A 17,003-nucleotide genomic window follows, 5' to 3' on the forward strand; every position below is an offset into this window, starting at 1 on the left:
CATTGCTCAATTACAGTTTAATTCCTTATGTCGATTTAATGACAAGCCGTAGTCCTGAATGTGTATCTTTCAGATTTTCCAATCAAGTTACAAGTACCAATACAGAGAAATGAAAATTTATTTCTTACAAAATTTCAACTCAGCTGACCCCTGCAGTTGTAAATCCCAGCTACCAGATGGTCTCAATAAATTGCATAAACATGTGGCAGTAAACCACTGATCTCTATCAGTTAGGCTGTGGTCAGTTCTTGACACTGATTGATAACAAACCTAAAAAGAGGTTTGTGAATTTTCGGATTGTACTAGACTATGATATTGGACATAGAATATAGACTGGCTCAGTTCACTACATTCAATCATAAAAATGTAAAAAGATATATCATAGTCTAGGAGCTAGTCTACTCCTACGCCTATGAATAGGTATTAAATCAAATTTGCTACCGTGAATTGTATGATTTTTATATTGAAATTCGTCATCTGGATACCCTCCAGAACGCACCAGAGACGTTCTAAGAAAAAAAATTCCAGGGGGAGCATGCCCCCGAACCCCCCTAGCAATCGTGCGTATTCTCAAAATAGACCCAGTTACGCCCCTGGTATTTTAATGGAGATTGGTAGGCTACGTGATGCCTGACGAGCGCAACAATCACGTTTCATTGTTCTGACGGTACCAACAATAATGGCGGACAGAGGATTCGGTCTGGGAAGGTTGGATGGAAAAGTTGCTCTTATCAGTGGTAATAACTCGTTCAAAATTATTACCAATTGAAAAACGAACCATTTAAGTATATCGGAGCTGTTTGTTACATAATTTTAGACTGACATTCCTCCGAAAATTCGAAAATCTTCTTTCACTCCTATTTCTGGGTGAAGGTGTATGGACATTAAATTTTAAAATATAATAAAAGCTAGGTGCTACCTAAAAAAATCAGAACTCACTTGAAAAATCCACAGGTACCTGGCGGCTGGAAAAACAGCTACCGTTCTCACTAGCTGCAATGCAGGGTTTTTTTTTTACGACTGGGGAAGAGGCCCCAGCCTGTCATTGGGGGAAGAAAATAGCGCGCGACGAGCAGTTTTGGGGGATTTTTTCACTCAGGGGGGAATTTACAATTATGCATAATAAACACTTTAAACTATGTTTTTATTACATATTCTTGCAACTTTTAGCAACTATACACACTGTCACTTAGCAATAGATGGACTTGCACTAATGTCCACTTAATGACTTATCATTGTAACAAGGTGGGTAGGGAGAGTTGAAATGCTCAAATCATTGAATATTTAAAGGTCACATGCTTTTATTCACAAAAAATGCTTTAAAATAAGAGTTGCTTTTGCAAGAGTCATCATATTATTATTAAATGCATACTTTTGTTGGCTTTTTATTTCAATTGTAGTAGAAAATCTTGTAAGAAAGGATAAGAAAGTGCGAAAATCACGATCGCGAAAACGTGTGACAAATATGAAAAAAACGAAAGCAAACATGAAAAATTCTTGATAAAATTTCATCTTTTCACCAGAACTATTCCATACTTATAATATCTGATTACTTAAAACATTTATATTTTATTTTGCTCTAGCAAAATACCTCGGCAAAGATAATAAATTTGCGTAACGGCCGACCGGCTTATTTAATCAGATCAAGCACATAAAAAAATTACTTTAAATTAACAACACATATTACACAATACAGCATAAGCTGTTACCGCTAGTTAACAAGAGGTACAAACACGATAATCTGACGCTGCATTGTTTATCAATCATCTATATTACAATCTGATGATAACCACGTGTCACTCGGCGCGTGGCGTGATTGACATCTGTCAGTAGCTTATTAACATACGACGCTCCGCCTACTGTCATACTTACGCTGGTGTCGACAAACAGTATGAAGTTCACTGGGATTTTGATTGACAAGGGGCAGAGCTTTTGAACTCGTTATGCATCAAAGAGTATTACCGCAAGACAGGCAGACGCCCACGGCATATTATGTCCGGGTCAGATACGAGTTTTTATCGATTTTCGCTGGTCAAAACCGGAACCTCTGGTCCACTGAACGCTCTTCTAACATGTTTCTACTATTTCTAAAGGTTTCACACCCATTGAAAATTGTGAAAGACCGTCTGCAAATGTGAACGGGTCCGATAATCGGTCGGGAAAATCGCTGGGAGTAATCTCCATTGCTTTGTTTACGATTTTGGAGGGGGGAAATTTCGGACGTAGGGGAATTTCAACTGCGGTAGGGGAAATCCTTGGCTGTGGGGGAAATGCTCGGCTGGGGGACGAGGCCGATATTCGGCCTCTGCTATAGAATAAAAAAAAACCCTGAATGATTTGATGTTATTTCTCCTAATTGAAATTCTTTACATACACCGTCACCAACACAGGCACTCGTTTCGGTCAATAAAACACATACAGTGCAATATTACACCACTGTAGCCTCTATATCACATACAATGCAGTATTACACCCCTGTAGCCTCTAAAGATTTAGAGGCTATAGGGGTGTAATATTGCATTGTATGTGTTTTATTGACAGAAACGAGTGCCTGTGGTCACCAAATAACCAACAACTTTCAATTTAAATGCTTTTTTGAAATATCCAAAATTTTCCAGTGATATTAAAAAAAATGATAAGGTAGCTCTCACGAAATTTTTTCAACCAATGGAAGTCGATTGAGCGCGGCTTGGAAGTGAAAAGACATGCGCACGCTGAGAATCTCGCCCTTTTTACCTGCCCTCTCAGACTTTGTTGTTTTCATTTGTAAGCAGGATTCAGTCCACTTCCGTTGGTTGAAAAATGGCGTTAGGACTACCTTGTAATGTTTTTAATATCATCAGCAAATTCGTAATATTTTAGAAGCATTTAATTCGAAAGTTGTGGCAATCTAAACGTCAAAACTCCGAAGGACCAAAATAAAGGAGGATAAATCACAGTACACATGTCATGTAAGGTTTTTGGTTTATTGCTTGCACATACTGGTGTGTAGATACGGTAAATGTTAATTGTGTACAGTACATACATAGGTTTAGATTACCAGAAAATTTGTAATTTTGGATATTAATTTTATTATTTGATAATTTTTACATAAATCAATGAGAAATTGAATCCCCTTTTGATACATGTTAGTTTTATTTGAATTTATAGCCAATTCATGATATAATTGGCATTTAAACCTGTAGCATGTAAAGTGTCGACAGCAGGCCTCGACCATAGCGGTGGACCGTTGGACCGACGCAACCAAAATATCGGCAGGTCTACTAACTATCAAAAGTTGGATAGACCGACGGTCAACCAATTTTCAGTCACGGTCTGCAAATAAAATAAAACCCTTAAAAGTGAAAAATCGGGGGAACAATCGTACCCATATCGGCGAATTCACAAAACGAAAGTTGATTGTTAATTGTCCACTTAATGACTTATCATTGTAACAAGGTGGGTAGGGAGAGTTGAAATGCTCAAATCATTGAATATTTAAAGGTCACATGCTTTTATTCACAAAAAATGCTTTAAAATAAGAGTTGCTTTTGCAAGAGTCATCATATTATTATTAAATGCATACTTTTGTTGGCTTTTTATTTCAATTGTAGTAGAAAATCTTGTAAGAAAGGATAAGAAAGTGCGAAAATCACGATCGCGAAAACGTGTGACAAATATGAAAAAAACGAAAGCAAACATGAAAAATTCTTGATAAAATTTCATCTTTTCACCAGAACTATTCCATACTTATAATATCTGATTACTTAAAACATTTATATTTTATTTTGCTCTAGCAAAATACCTCGGCAAAGATAATAAATTTGCGTAACGGCCGACCGGCTTATTTAATCAGATCAAGCACATAAAAAAATTACTTTAAATTAACAACACATATTACACAATACAGCATAAGCTGTTACCGCTAGTTAACAAGAGGTACAAACACGATAATCTGACGCTGCATTGTTTATCAATCATCTATATTACAATCTGATGATAACCACGTGTCACTCGGCGCGTGGCGTGATTGACATCTGTCAGTAGCTTATTAACATACGACGCTCCGCCTACTGTCATACTTACGCTGGTGTCGACAAACAGTATGAAGTTCACTGGGATTTTGATTGACAAGGGGCAGAGCTTTTGAACTCGTTATGCATCAAAGAGTATTACCGCAAGACAGGCAGACGCCCACGGCATATTATGTCCGGGTCAGATACGAGTTTTTATCGATTTTCGCTGGTCAAAACCGGAACCTCTGGTCCACTGAACGCTCTTCTAACATGTTTCTACTATTTCTAAAGGTTTTCACACCCATTGAAAATTGTGAAAGACCGTCTGCAAATGTGAACGGGTCCGATAATCGGTCGGGAAAATCGCTGGGAGTAATCTCCATTGCTTTGTTTACGATTTTGGAGGGGGGAAATTTCGGACGTAGGGGAATTTCAACTGCGGTAGGGGAAATCCTTGGCTGTGGGGGAAATGCTCGGCTGGGGGACGAGGCCGATATTCGGCCTCTGCTATAGAATAAAAAAAAACCCTGAATGATTTGATGTTATTTCTCCTAATTGAAATTCTTTACATACACCGTCACCAACACAGGCACTCGTTTCGGTCAATAAAACACATACAGTGCAATATTACACCACTGTAGCCTCTATATCACATACAATGCAGTATTACACCCCTGTAGCCTCTAAAGATTTAGAGGCTATAGGGGTGTAATATTGCATTGTATGTGTTTTATTGACAGAAACGAGTGCCTGTGGTCACCAAATAACCAACAACTTTCAATTTAAATGCTTTTTTGAAATATCCAAAATTTTCCAGTGATATTAAAAAAAATGATAAGGTAGCTCTCACGAAATTTTTTCAACCAATGGAAGTCGATTGAGCGCGGCTTGGAAGTGAAAAGACATGCGCACGCTGAGAATCTCGCCCTTTTTACCTGCCCTCTCAGACTTTGTTGTTTTCATTTGTAAGCAGGATTCAGTCCACTTCCGTTGGTTGAAAAATGGCGTTAGGACTACCTTGTAATGTTTTTAATATCATCAGCAAATTCGTAATATTTTAGAAGCATTTAATTCGAAAGTTGTGGCAATCTAAACGTCAAAACTCCGAAGGACCAAAATAAAGGAGGATAAATCACAGTACACATGTCATGTAAGGTTTTTGGTTTATTGCTTGCACATACTGGTGTGTAGATACGGTAAATGTTAATTGTGTACAGTACATACATAGGTTTAGATTACCAGAAAATTTGTAATTTTGGATATTAATTTTATTATTTGATAATTTTTACATAAATCAATGAGAAATTGAATCCCCTTTTGATACATGTTAGTTTTATTTGAATTTATAGCCAATTCATGATATAATTGGCATTTAAACCTGTAGCATGTAAAGTGTCGACAGCAGGCCTCGACCATAGCGGTGGACCGTTGGACCGACGCAACCAAAATATCGGCAGGTCTACTAACTATCAAAAGTTGGATAGACCGACGGTCAACCAATTTTCAGTCACGGTCTGCAAATAAAATAAAACCCTTAAAAGTGAAAAATCGGGGGAACAATCGTACCCATATCGGCGAATTCACAAAACGAAAGTTGATTTTGCCTTAAGTACGGCATTCTACAGTTATAAGCATTGGCGAGTTAAAGTCAGGATAACACAAATGGACTACTCCACCGATCGGGCGAGTGGTTTTTACGTGGTAACTTTACCAAATTGAGAAATTACATCAGGCAAAATTACCTGGATTGACTGGAATTTACCCGCGAATTCTAAAAATATCAAAACGTCATGCTGGTAATTTTCCATTCCACTAGCACGTGCGCCCTATCGTAATATCTAATTTTTAAATCGCGGTTACTTTTGACACAGAAAATGCGCGTAGTGCATTCATTTTATAATATAATCGCTTCAAATTTTCAACACCGCTTGAGAACTAATACAGTTTGAATTCTATAACAATTTTAATAAGATATCGACAGGAATGTAGGCAAAATTCTTTAAAAACGATCAAATTTTCATATAATGTTTTGTAAAATTTCCAACAGCGCAATCTTGATTATTTATTTCTTTCTTAAAGTAAATAAACAGTACATACTATAGTAATAAAATTCAGACTTCTGACCAGAAAGTACAAAAAAACACAATTAAAAAATCTTAAATAATGAAAAAGTGGCAGCAATTTAAATACATGGAGTAAAACGATTTTTGGCAAACAGATTTCTGTTAGCGCTGCAGAATAGGTTACGTGACCTCATGAACGTAAATAGAAATGTGGTTTTGAAATAAAGTAGTATGATATCGTTGCGGTTTTTAGTAAGTTTTAAATGATTCTTTTACATGTATTTTTGACACAACACTTTGTTAGATATTCTTCTCAAACAATAATGTAAATTTCTTGAGGGCAAATAGGTCACAGAGGTAGGACATCCACTATCATCGTTCACGGTTTGACACATTTACATGTCAGTTTATTCAGGATATTGCACATTCGCTTTTAAAAAATTAAAGAAAAAACTTTTTTACTGATTTCTTCTCAACAATTAAAGGAATCGAGAAAGTACGATCAGACAGTGATGTGTCACATGGCGCGAAAACATGACGTAATGCCATGACAATCTCAGGGAAACTATACCGCTTTGATCTCCACTTCAGATGCCATAATAACCGACACACTTCTTTTAGCTGTTTGAGGGGGTGTTAATTGATGATGAAAACAAGGCCAATTACTTAGTTTATCATCAGAATTATTACCGATAATTGTTGATGTTTTTTTTTTCACTTTCAACACGGGTCGGGAGGATGATGATTATTGTGTCCATATTTTGGGACACTTTTCAAAATAATTATTTTTAGGGATAACAGATTGCTACTGTTCCATTTTAGATTATTTTAGAAATAAGTCCTGTTTCTTTGAGTCATATGAAGTAATGATGTCTACAACATCACAATTTATGTGATAGAATTGGAGGTCCACTAAAGTCTGAGCAGGTCTACTAGATTTTAGCAGTTGGTGGACCTGCTGGCAGCTGCTGAAAAAAGTTAAGGTCGAGGCCTGGACAGCGATGAAAATTTCATCAGAAATTTCCTCCACTATTTTGGTCTTTCGAGTGTTTGACGTGAGTGGGGATATTGCCCATATGAAAAAAATTATCTCAATATTTCCTAGGATCGCGCCAAATTTGTTGGACTAGTAATCTGACGTGCTTAATAACTCTGTTTTACTTTATCATGAAAATACTGGTTGGCGACCCAGTTTCGGACAATTTTACAACCTAAAATTTTCAGCTGTCATATTTTCATTTTTAATGCAAAATCCATGAAATTTTACCTGAATCAAAATCAGTTCTTCGGTGCCACAAAATGTGAATTTGTTTGTATCTAAAAATAAAGTGAACACGTCTCTGAGGCCCGAAAGAGGGTAGGTAAATTTATCGTTTTTAGTGTGTTGTAGGACCCAGAAACCAGACAGTAGGAAAACATTAATCATCATCATTTCTGTCTCGCAGAATCACTTTTAGGTCAGTGTTGATGTTAAAAAGACATGTTTACCTTGTTTTCATCCAGTTATTATACCCCCACAAAACGAAGTTTTGGTGGGTCTATTGGAGTGAGCTTGTCGGTCTGTTGGTTTTCATGGTTTCCGGACAATAACTCATGAAAGGCCTGACAGATTTAAATAATTTTTGGTACACAGGTGTAACATCAGAAAATACAGGTCAAGGTCGACTTTGAGGCCAGTAGGTCAAAGGTCACAGTGACCCTGAACAGTTAAACAGTTTCCGGATGATAACTTGAGAATGCTTGGGCCTAGGATCAAAAAATTTGGTACACAGGTGTAACATCATGAAATACAGGTTAAGTTTGACTTTGAGGTCAGAAGGTCAAAGGTCAAGGTCACAACGACTCTGAACAGTTCAACAGTTTCCGGATGATAACTTGAGAACGCTTGGGCCTAGGATCATAAATTTTGGTGCACAGGTGTAATATCACAAAATAAAGGTCAAGTTCGACTTTGAGGTCAGTAAGTCAAAGGTCAAGGTCACAATGACCCGGATCAGTTAAATGGTTTCCGGATGATAACTTAAGAACACTTGGGCCTAGGATCATAAATTTTGGTACACAGGTGTAACATGATAAAATACAAGTAAAGTTGAACTTTGAGATGAGTAGGTCAAAGGTCAAGGTCACATTGACACAAAACAGTTAATTGTTTTCTGGATGATAACTTGAGAATTCTTGAGCCTAGGATCATGAAAATTGATAGGGAGGTTGGACATGACAGGCAGATGACCCCAAGTGATTTTGAGGTCAGTTGGTCACAGGTCAAGGTCACAGTGACCTGTAAAAATTTAAACGGATTTCAGACAATAACTTCAGAATGCTTTGGCGTAGGATCACGAAACTAAATAGGGAGGTTGGTAATGACCAGCAGATGACCCCTATTGATTCCGAATTCAAAAGGTCATAGTGACCCAGAACATTTAAATAGTTTCTGTACAATAACTTGAGAAATCTTAGGTCAAGGACAGAGCTCCAGATAAGCTGCGTATTTGCGTATTTACACAATTAAAGTTGCAGAAAACCCAGTTGAATTCATACAGTGTGAGTACTGAAACACAGTTAGAGTTCCTAATACCCAGTTCCTTAAAAATCACTTGCATATCTCATTTTCCATATTATAGAACGGGTACAAGACTTTAACGCTAGACAACTGACTGGTTATACATTACGGCAAAACAGGTATCTATTTATTGGAAAAAGCACAAGACCATTCAAAAAAATTACGCAGATAAACTGACCACTTCGCAGAAAAACGTTGCAGCACAAACAAACAAAATAGCAGGATATTTTGTTGTTCAGCAAAGACAGTTTATCTGTTTGTGATAATAAAGTGCAACCGATACTGGCTGACATCTTACAGGAGAGCGCATATTGCAGTGAATATATCGTTCGGGATATTCATCATATTGTGGATTAATTTATCTCTGACTGCATTTAAAGTGCCAAAAAGACAATGGAACAAAGTTTCCCAGAAAACATTAAACAATTGGAGAAAAAATATCATTGGTTAAAATTACACATAATTAGACCAATAAATTAAAATACACCTTTACCTTCCTTACAGGCATGCAGAAAAATAGTCAAACCTGGTTAATGATATATACTGTAACAGTAAGCCTGTTTCATCCAGTATAATTTAGCCAAAAAAAAAAAAGCCTCAATTGTTTGTGCGAGATTGGTGAAATACCCAATTGGTTTTAGCAGATTACTTTTGAAAAGCCTTAGTAATAATATTATTTTTACCCAGTTCAGATTTCTAATACCCAATTCAGACAAAAAGTGATGAGTAAATACCCAATTCCACCAAAAGCTTATCTGGAGCTCTGCAAGGATCATGAACTTTCATAAGGAGGTTGATCATGACAAGCAGATGATCCTTTTTGATTTTGAGGTCAGTAGGTCAAAGGTCAAGCAAGTTTGGCTTTGGCAATGACTTAGTTTTGTGACAAGGCCATATTGTGGGGGTATAATTCGTCACTCCTGTGACAACTCTAGTTAATGGTTGATATAAGGCTGTTGAGAGTTTAAAAAATTCAGCTGGCCTACATACTAAATTCATCTTTTCCATTTTTTTTTCAAATAATTTAAGAAATAAATAATGGCCATTATCTTTTGGAAAATTTTATTTAAGCCTGGCAATATCTTAACACGCAATTTTCTCGTCTGCATTTAGCAGATTGTAGATGAGTACCCCTTGAATAATGTTCGGGCCTCAAAACAAGTATGCGCATGTGCACTGAAAGCACATGCAACTTCCCCCAGCAAGAGCTGTCACAACATTTCGTGAACAAATGTAAAGATTCAAATTTTGTAAGTTTTACTAACCGATTTGCAATTGTTGCAGTATTTGTTGCACATAAAACAAGTATATGTGTACTTGTCAACAAATGATCAAAAAGAACACTGAAATAAGCATTTATGTGACTGTCCAGGTTTCTGGGTCGTCCGAAATTCTGGGTCGCCAACCAGTATGCCCTTTAATTTTCAGTTAAGAAATTTTTTGTTATGTTTTTATACATAAGCTGTTATCTCATTTAGCATTTTACAATTTTATTGTTAAGGCTTTTGAATAGTCAATTGTTGCTGTCCTCATAGTCACACAGCACTTAATTTGCTAAATGGTATATTTTTTAGATGAGATATCGGTGTAATAAATGCAAGTTATATTTCATTTAACTCTCGCAAAATTTGGGTTTTCTAATAACAACATAACTTCATATTTTATCGGTCAATGATTATCGGACAGAAAAAAATGATGACCAGTTTTTCTGCTGTGTTCATTTTCAGGCGCCAGCTCGGGTATTGGTGCTGGGACAGCCAAGATGTTTTCAAAACTTGGTGCTAAGTTGGCTCTCACTGGGAGAAATGAGGACAACTTAAAGAAAACTGGCAATGAATGTGAGGAACTTGGAGGACATAAGGTAAATAAACTAAAGCATGATGTGACTTTGTTTAATAATTATTGTAGTTGGATTGTAAAGGAAATTGAAAGCTTCAAAAATTAGGCCAGTGGCTTGTTTGCATCAAGGTCAGAGGTTCTACTCATTTAAGACATAGTGTAGTTGTCAAGCTTCTCTTCTAAAGCTAATATGTCAGCTAGTATGCCAGCCCTTCTTAAAAAGTTTGACAAGAATTCAGTGAAACTTCGCTTGAGTGATTGGTATGAGGTTTGGTGTTCATTTCATTAGCACATCCCTCTATGATTAGTTCTGGCAGAGTAATGTCCCATTAAGAGTTACCTTAAAAAATTGGTCCAGATTACTTCTCCTTCACTGTTGATATCATATGAATGATAAGCCTTGTTAGCAAGATTAAACAGTACCGGTATGTATTACCTGGCACAATACATTTTTGTTTTACAGAAAACATCCATCTAGTTAAGTTTATACGTTAAGTAACGTAGATTTAAGCTTCTAAGTTGTGAAGATACATGTAGCTTGAAGTGTGTTTTTTTATTCATGCATGTACTGCAACTGGGAAACTCCATAACTATAAAGAAATAGTAACTGTATCATGTCCAGCATAAAATGTTGTGTGTTTTAGGTTCTATGTATCCCTGGAGATCTTACAATAGAGGAAGATGTGAACAAAATTGTTGAAGATGCAGTGAAACATTATGGACAGCTTGACATTCTGGTAATGTACACTAACCATTGTCTAGATATTGCTTGGTATTCTGGTAATGTACACTGACCATTGTCTAGATATTGCTTGAGATTATGGTAATGTACACTGACCATTGTCTAGATATTGCTTGGTATTCTGGTAACATGCTCTGAGCATTGTCTAGATATTGCTTGATATTCTGGTAACATACACTGAACATTGTCTAGATAATGCTTGGTATTCTGGTAACATTCACTGACCATTGTCTAGATATTTGCTTGATATTTTGGTAACATACACTGACCATTGTCTAGATATTGCTTAATATACTGGTAACATGCACTGACCATTGTCTAGATATTGCTTGGTATACTGTTGACATACACTGACCATTGTCTAGATATTGCTTGATATACTGTTGACATACACTGACCATTGTCTAGATATTGCTTGATATACTGTTGACATACACTGACCATTGTCTATATATTGCTTGATATTCTGGTAACATGCACTGACCATTGTCTATATATTGCTTGGTATACTGTTGACATACACTGACCATTGTCTAGATATTGCTTGATATACTGTTGACATACACTGACCATTGTCTAGATATTGCTTGGTATTCTGGTAACATGCTCTGACCATTGTCTAGATATTGCTTGATATTCTGGTAACATACACTGATCATTGTCTAGATAATGCTTGGTATTCTGGTAACATTCACTGACCATTGTCTAGATATTTGTTTGATATTTTGGTAACATACACTGACCATTGTCTAGATATTGCTTGATATTCTGGTAACATGCACTGACCATTGTCTAGATATTGCTTGGTATACTGTTGACATACACTGACCATTGTCTAGATATTGCTTGATATACTGTTGACATACACTGACCATTGTCTAGATATTGCTTGGTATACTGTTGACATACACTGACCATTGTCTATAATTGCTTGATATTCTGGTAACATGCACTGACCATTGTCTAGATATTGCTTGGTATACTGTTGACGTACGCTGACCATTGTCTAGATATTGCTTGATATACTGTTGACATACACTGACCATTGTCTAGATATTGCTTGATATACTGTTGACATACACTGATCACTGTCTAGATATTGCTTGATATTCTGGTAACATGCACAAACCATTGTCTAGATATTGCTTGATATTCTGGTAACATACACTGACCATTGTCTAGATAATGCTTGGTATTCTGGTAACATTCACTGACCATTGTCTAGATATTGCTTGATATTTTGGTAACATGCACTGACCATTGTCTAGATATTGCTTGGTATACTGTTGACATACACTGACCATTGTCTATATATTGCTTGATATTGTGGAAACATACACTGACAGTTGTCTAGATATTGCTTGGTATTCTGGTAACATACACTGACCATTGTCTAGATATTGCTTGACATTCTGGTAACATACTAGATACATTGTCTAGATATTGCTTGATATTCTGGTAACATACACTGACAGTTGTCTAGATATTGCTTGATATTCTGTTGACATACACTGACCATTGTCTAGATATTGCTTGATATTCTGGTAACATGCACTGACCATTGTCTAGATATTGCTTGGTATACTGTTGACATGCACTGACCATTGTCTAGATATTGCTTGATATACTGTTGACATACACTGACCATTGTCTATATATTGCTTGATATTCTGGTAACATACACTGACAGTTGTCTAGATATTGCTTGGTATTCTGGTAACATACACTGACCATTGTCTAGATATTGCTTGACATTCTGGTAACATACTCTACCATTGTCTAGATATTGCTTGATATTCTGGTAACGTACATTGACTATTGTCTAGATAATGCTTGATATTCTGGTAACATACTCAACCATTGTCTAGATATTGCTTGATACATGTATTGTGGTAACATACACTGATCATTGTCTAGATATTGCTTGATATTCTGGTAACGTACACTGACCATTGTCTAGATATTGCTTGATATTCTGGTAACGTACACTGGCCATAGTCTAGATATTACTTGACATTTTGGTAACATACTCTACCATTTTCTAGATATTGCTTGATATTCTGGTAACATTTACTGACCATTGTCTAGATTGGTAGCGTACACTGACCATTGTTTAGATATTGCTTGGTATTTTTAGTAGCGTGACCATTTTCTAGATATTGCTTGATATTCTGGTATAATGGATGAAGATGTGATGTTGTTTTACATAAAAATACTGTTTGTACATCGTACAGTAAATACATCCTAGCATCGAACATCATAGCAGTGCCCTGAAAAAAGAATATGACACTAAACAGGTAAAAGTTTGGATGATGTCGATGTTATAATCGAAATAATATACCTAAAAAGTGATTTTTAATCCCCCGCCGTGGCGGAGGGATTATAGGAATGGTCTGCGTCCGTCCGTCCTTCCGTCTTTCCGTCCTTCCGTCCGTCCGTCCTTCCGTCCGTAACAAAATCGTGTCCGGTCCATATCTCCTAAACCCCTTGAAGGATTTTCATGAAACTTGGGTCAAATGATCACCTCATCAAGACGATGTGCAGAACCCATGAGTCAGCCTTGTCGGTTCAAGGTCAAGGTCACAACTCAAGGTCAAAGGTTTGAGCCTGCCATTTTGTGTCCGCTCTATATCTCATAAACCCCTCGAAGGAATTTTATAAAACTTGGGTCAAATGATCACCTCATCAAGACGATGTGCAGAACCCATGAGTCAGCCATGCCGGCTCAAGGTCAAGGTCAAAACTTAGGGTCAAAGGTTTTGAGCCTTCCATTTTGTGTCCGCTCCATATCTTCTAAACTCCTTGAAGGATTTTCATGAAACTTGGGTCAAATTATCACCTCATCAAGACGATGTGCAGAACCCATGGGTCGGCTCAAGGTCAAGGTCACAACTCAAGGTCAAAGGTTTGAGCCTTCTATTTTCTGTCCGCTCTATATCTTCTAAACCCCTTGAAGGAATTTTATCAAACTTGGGTCAAATGATCACCTCATCTAGACGATATGCAGAACCCATGAGTCAGTCATGCCGGCTCAAGGTCAAGGTCACAGCTTAGGGTCAAAGGTTTGAGCCCTCCATTTCGTGTCCGCTCTATATCTCCTAAACCCCTTGAAGGAATTTTATAAAACTTGGGTAAAATGATTACCTCATCAGAACGATGTGCAGAAATTATGAGTCAACCATGCCAGCTCAAGGTCAAGGTCACAACTAAGGGTCGAAGGTTTGAGCCTTCCATTTTGTGTCCATTCTGTATCTCCTAAACCCCTTGAAGGATTTTCATCAAACTTGGGTCAAATGATCACCTCATCAAGAACTCATGAGTCAGCCATGTCAACTCAAGGTCAAGGTCACAACTGAAGGTCAAAGGTTTCAGCTCTGTATCTCCTAAACCCCTTGAAGGATTTTCATGAAACTTGGGTCAAATGATCACCTCATCAAGACGTTGTGCAGAATTCATGAGTCAGCCATGTCAGTTCAAGGTCAAGGTCACAGCTAAAATCAAAGGTTTACCCTTTCACTATCCATAGCAGTGGCGGGGGATATAGCTGTCTTTCAGACTGCCTTGTATCATTAAATGAAGTCATTGTAGTTCAGATGAGTGTCGTTATATCATTTGGTCTGCATTTTTTCATCAGAACTTTAATGACTTTATTTCATTTAAGAAATAAATTATAACAAAAGAGTGTTTTAACTGAACACTATGCACGATGGGCTGTTATACGTCGGGCGTAATAATTTCACGAGGGCTGTGTCCTCGTGAAATTATTTGTACGACGTATTACCGCCCAAGTGTATAAAAAGTGTTAAAATACGGTTTTGCTATAAATTATTTCGATTCTAATATGCCCTTAATCTAAAACAGTAGATAAAATATAGGAGCACTCTTTCTTGGTCGCAGCAAAAACATTGACATCACCACATGTTAACGTGACGTCATTCTAGCATAAGTGTGTTTTAACAGAGACAAGCATATTAGAATAGAATGATGATAAAATCAGTTTGGGAAATATTATTTCTTAAATTAAACATAAATAAATCACCAAAGTAAAAAAACATTTTACTTTGTCTGAATGTTTAAACTTAATATGGATTATTAATATTACTTTTATATCTCCGTGGATCAGGTGAACAGTGCTGGCATTGTGGAGCTAGGAACCATAGAAACCACCTCTCTAGAACAATATGACAGACTCATGAATACAAATGTCAGGTGATTTGAAATTATCTATGTTTTTGCTCCAAAACGGGGTATTTGAGTGAGGTTTTTTCCATTTCATTGAATAGTGAGAGCATAAAACAAATTACCAAACAAATACAGACACTTAAATATTTAGTTTTTGTTTTTTGGAAATCCTTACTAAAGAAAGAATGAGAAATAAAAAATGGATCTGTTTTCAGAAAGGTCAGTAAACTGTGTAGACATGTAAGAAAGTACTGTCGCTTGGGCAGCTGAAATGGAGAAACACTCATTCATATTCCCTTATACCACCATATTTAACCTTTAGCCCACTAAATTTCTAAAATGTACTGGTCCATCATTCTATTTGGGCAATACCATTTATCACTCGAAGGGTTGTTCACTGAAAATTACTGGCTAAATAGCGAACAGTGTAGACCATGATCTTGGTCTGCACTGGTCGCAAAGGCAGATTCACTTGCCGCCAGCAGGCTAAAGGTTAATTTAATCTTTTGACTGCTTTTCTTTCATGATTCACATATTTTTCCATTGTTACACAGGTAAACAATGCTGGAATAGGAGAACTTGGTACAATAGAAAATACGTCTTTGGAACAGTTTGACAGGATAATGAATATTAACGTCAGGTTTAAAATACTATTACAGTTTCTGTGTATTCTTGATTTCTTTGAAATTAGATATAATCAGTATAGCATAATTTTTTGTGAAAGCTTCTGCTTTACCTACAGTCACAATAATTTGCATTGCGTTTCCAAAACCCGGATGTGTGAACCAGCATGATTGATGTCTGCTTAGCTCAGAAGAGAGAGTGCAGATCTACGGATCACTGAGTTGTGACTTTTATCCCCGAGCAAGATGTTTGACTGATAAGAGACATTGTGTCTGAAATAATTCATCCCCCACTTCTGATTCATGAGGGAAAGTTAACAGTTATTTGTTGAGTAAATGGATTTGGTCAAGAGTTTAAAAGACATCTCATGGCCATCTTTCACTCAAATATTTTATCTTTAGGTCTTTACTTACTGTGAAACCATTTAAATTAGCTGGCATGAAATTTTGTGCAAACGGCAAAAAGACAGTTTCCCGCAGACTTTAATTCGCGCATTTTCAATTTAAATAAGAATTGTTAAAAAATTATTTTTTTTAGAAATCGACGGCATATCACGTTTAACTGTCATGTACCGCCAGTCAGTTAAAGCTGCCCATTTTACGACCTTGTTAAATAAACAATATGACTGCAACAGATGATTGTTGTTAATTGACACTGTGGTTAGGTGAAGTGTGAAAGAGTATCAAATGGTCAGTTAAAATGTCTTATTATGAATGGCGCTTGTCCAATTACTCTAAAACAACAATGCAAATAATTCACGCAGTGGCGCCGTTACCTTCAATAATGCAATGTGACAAACTTGAAATTTGGGGATGACGATGAATTCATACACATACAAATTAAAATAATAGCATAGTTTTCTGTCAAGGAATAAATGATGGATAAAAGAAATATTTCGTATCATTTGTAAGACGATGAATAACAATGATTTAAAACTGGCACAAGTGAAGTAAAACCAATTAACAAATTAATACCTATAATTTAATCAAATTTCATAA

At 36.6% G+C, this 17,003-nt stretch overlaps 1 protein-coding gene across 2 annotated transcripts in view; it reads left to right on the forward strand.

The window, feature by feature from the left end:
- Positions 1 to 597: 597 nt before the first annotated feature.
- Positions 598 to 17,003, forward strand: part of LOC123550924 (3-oxoacyl-[acyl-carrier-protein] reductase FabG-like) — a 34,318-nt gene continuing 17,912 nt past the window's right edge. The window contains exons 1-4 of one of the 2 annotated variants that reach the window (XM_045339425.2): positions 598 to 737; positions 10,346 to 10,479; positions 11,102 to 11,194; positions 15,323 to 15,408. In XM_045339425.2, coding sequence (XP_045195360.2) covers positions 680 to 737; positions 10,346 to 10,479; positions 11,102 to 11,194; positions 15,323 to 15,408 — 371 coding nt within the window. In that variant the 5' untranslated portion in view covers positions 598 to 679. Of the gene's footprint in view, positions 738 to 10,345; positions 10,480 to 11,101; positions 11,195 to 15,322; positions 15,409 to 15,935; positions 16,022 to 17,003 lie in introns of both variants that reach the window. The other variant, XM_045339426.2, reaches the window with a different exon arrangement.

Source organism: Mercenaria mercenaria, chromosome 4 (assembly GCF_021730395.1).
Source record: "Mercenaria mercenaria strain notata chromosome 4, MADL_Memer_1, whole genome shotgun sequence".
Classification (NCBI taxonomy): Eukaryota; Metazoa; Mollusca; class Bivalvia; order Venerida; family Veneridae; genus Mercenaria; species Mercenaria mercenaria.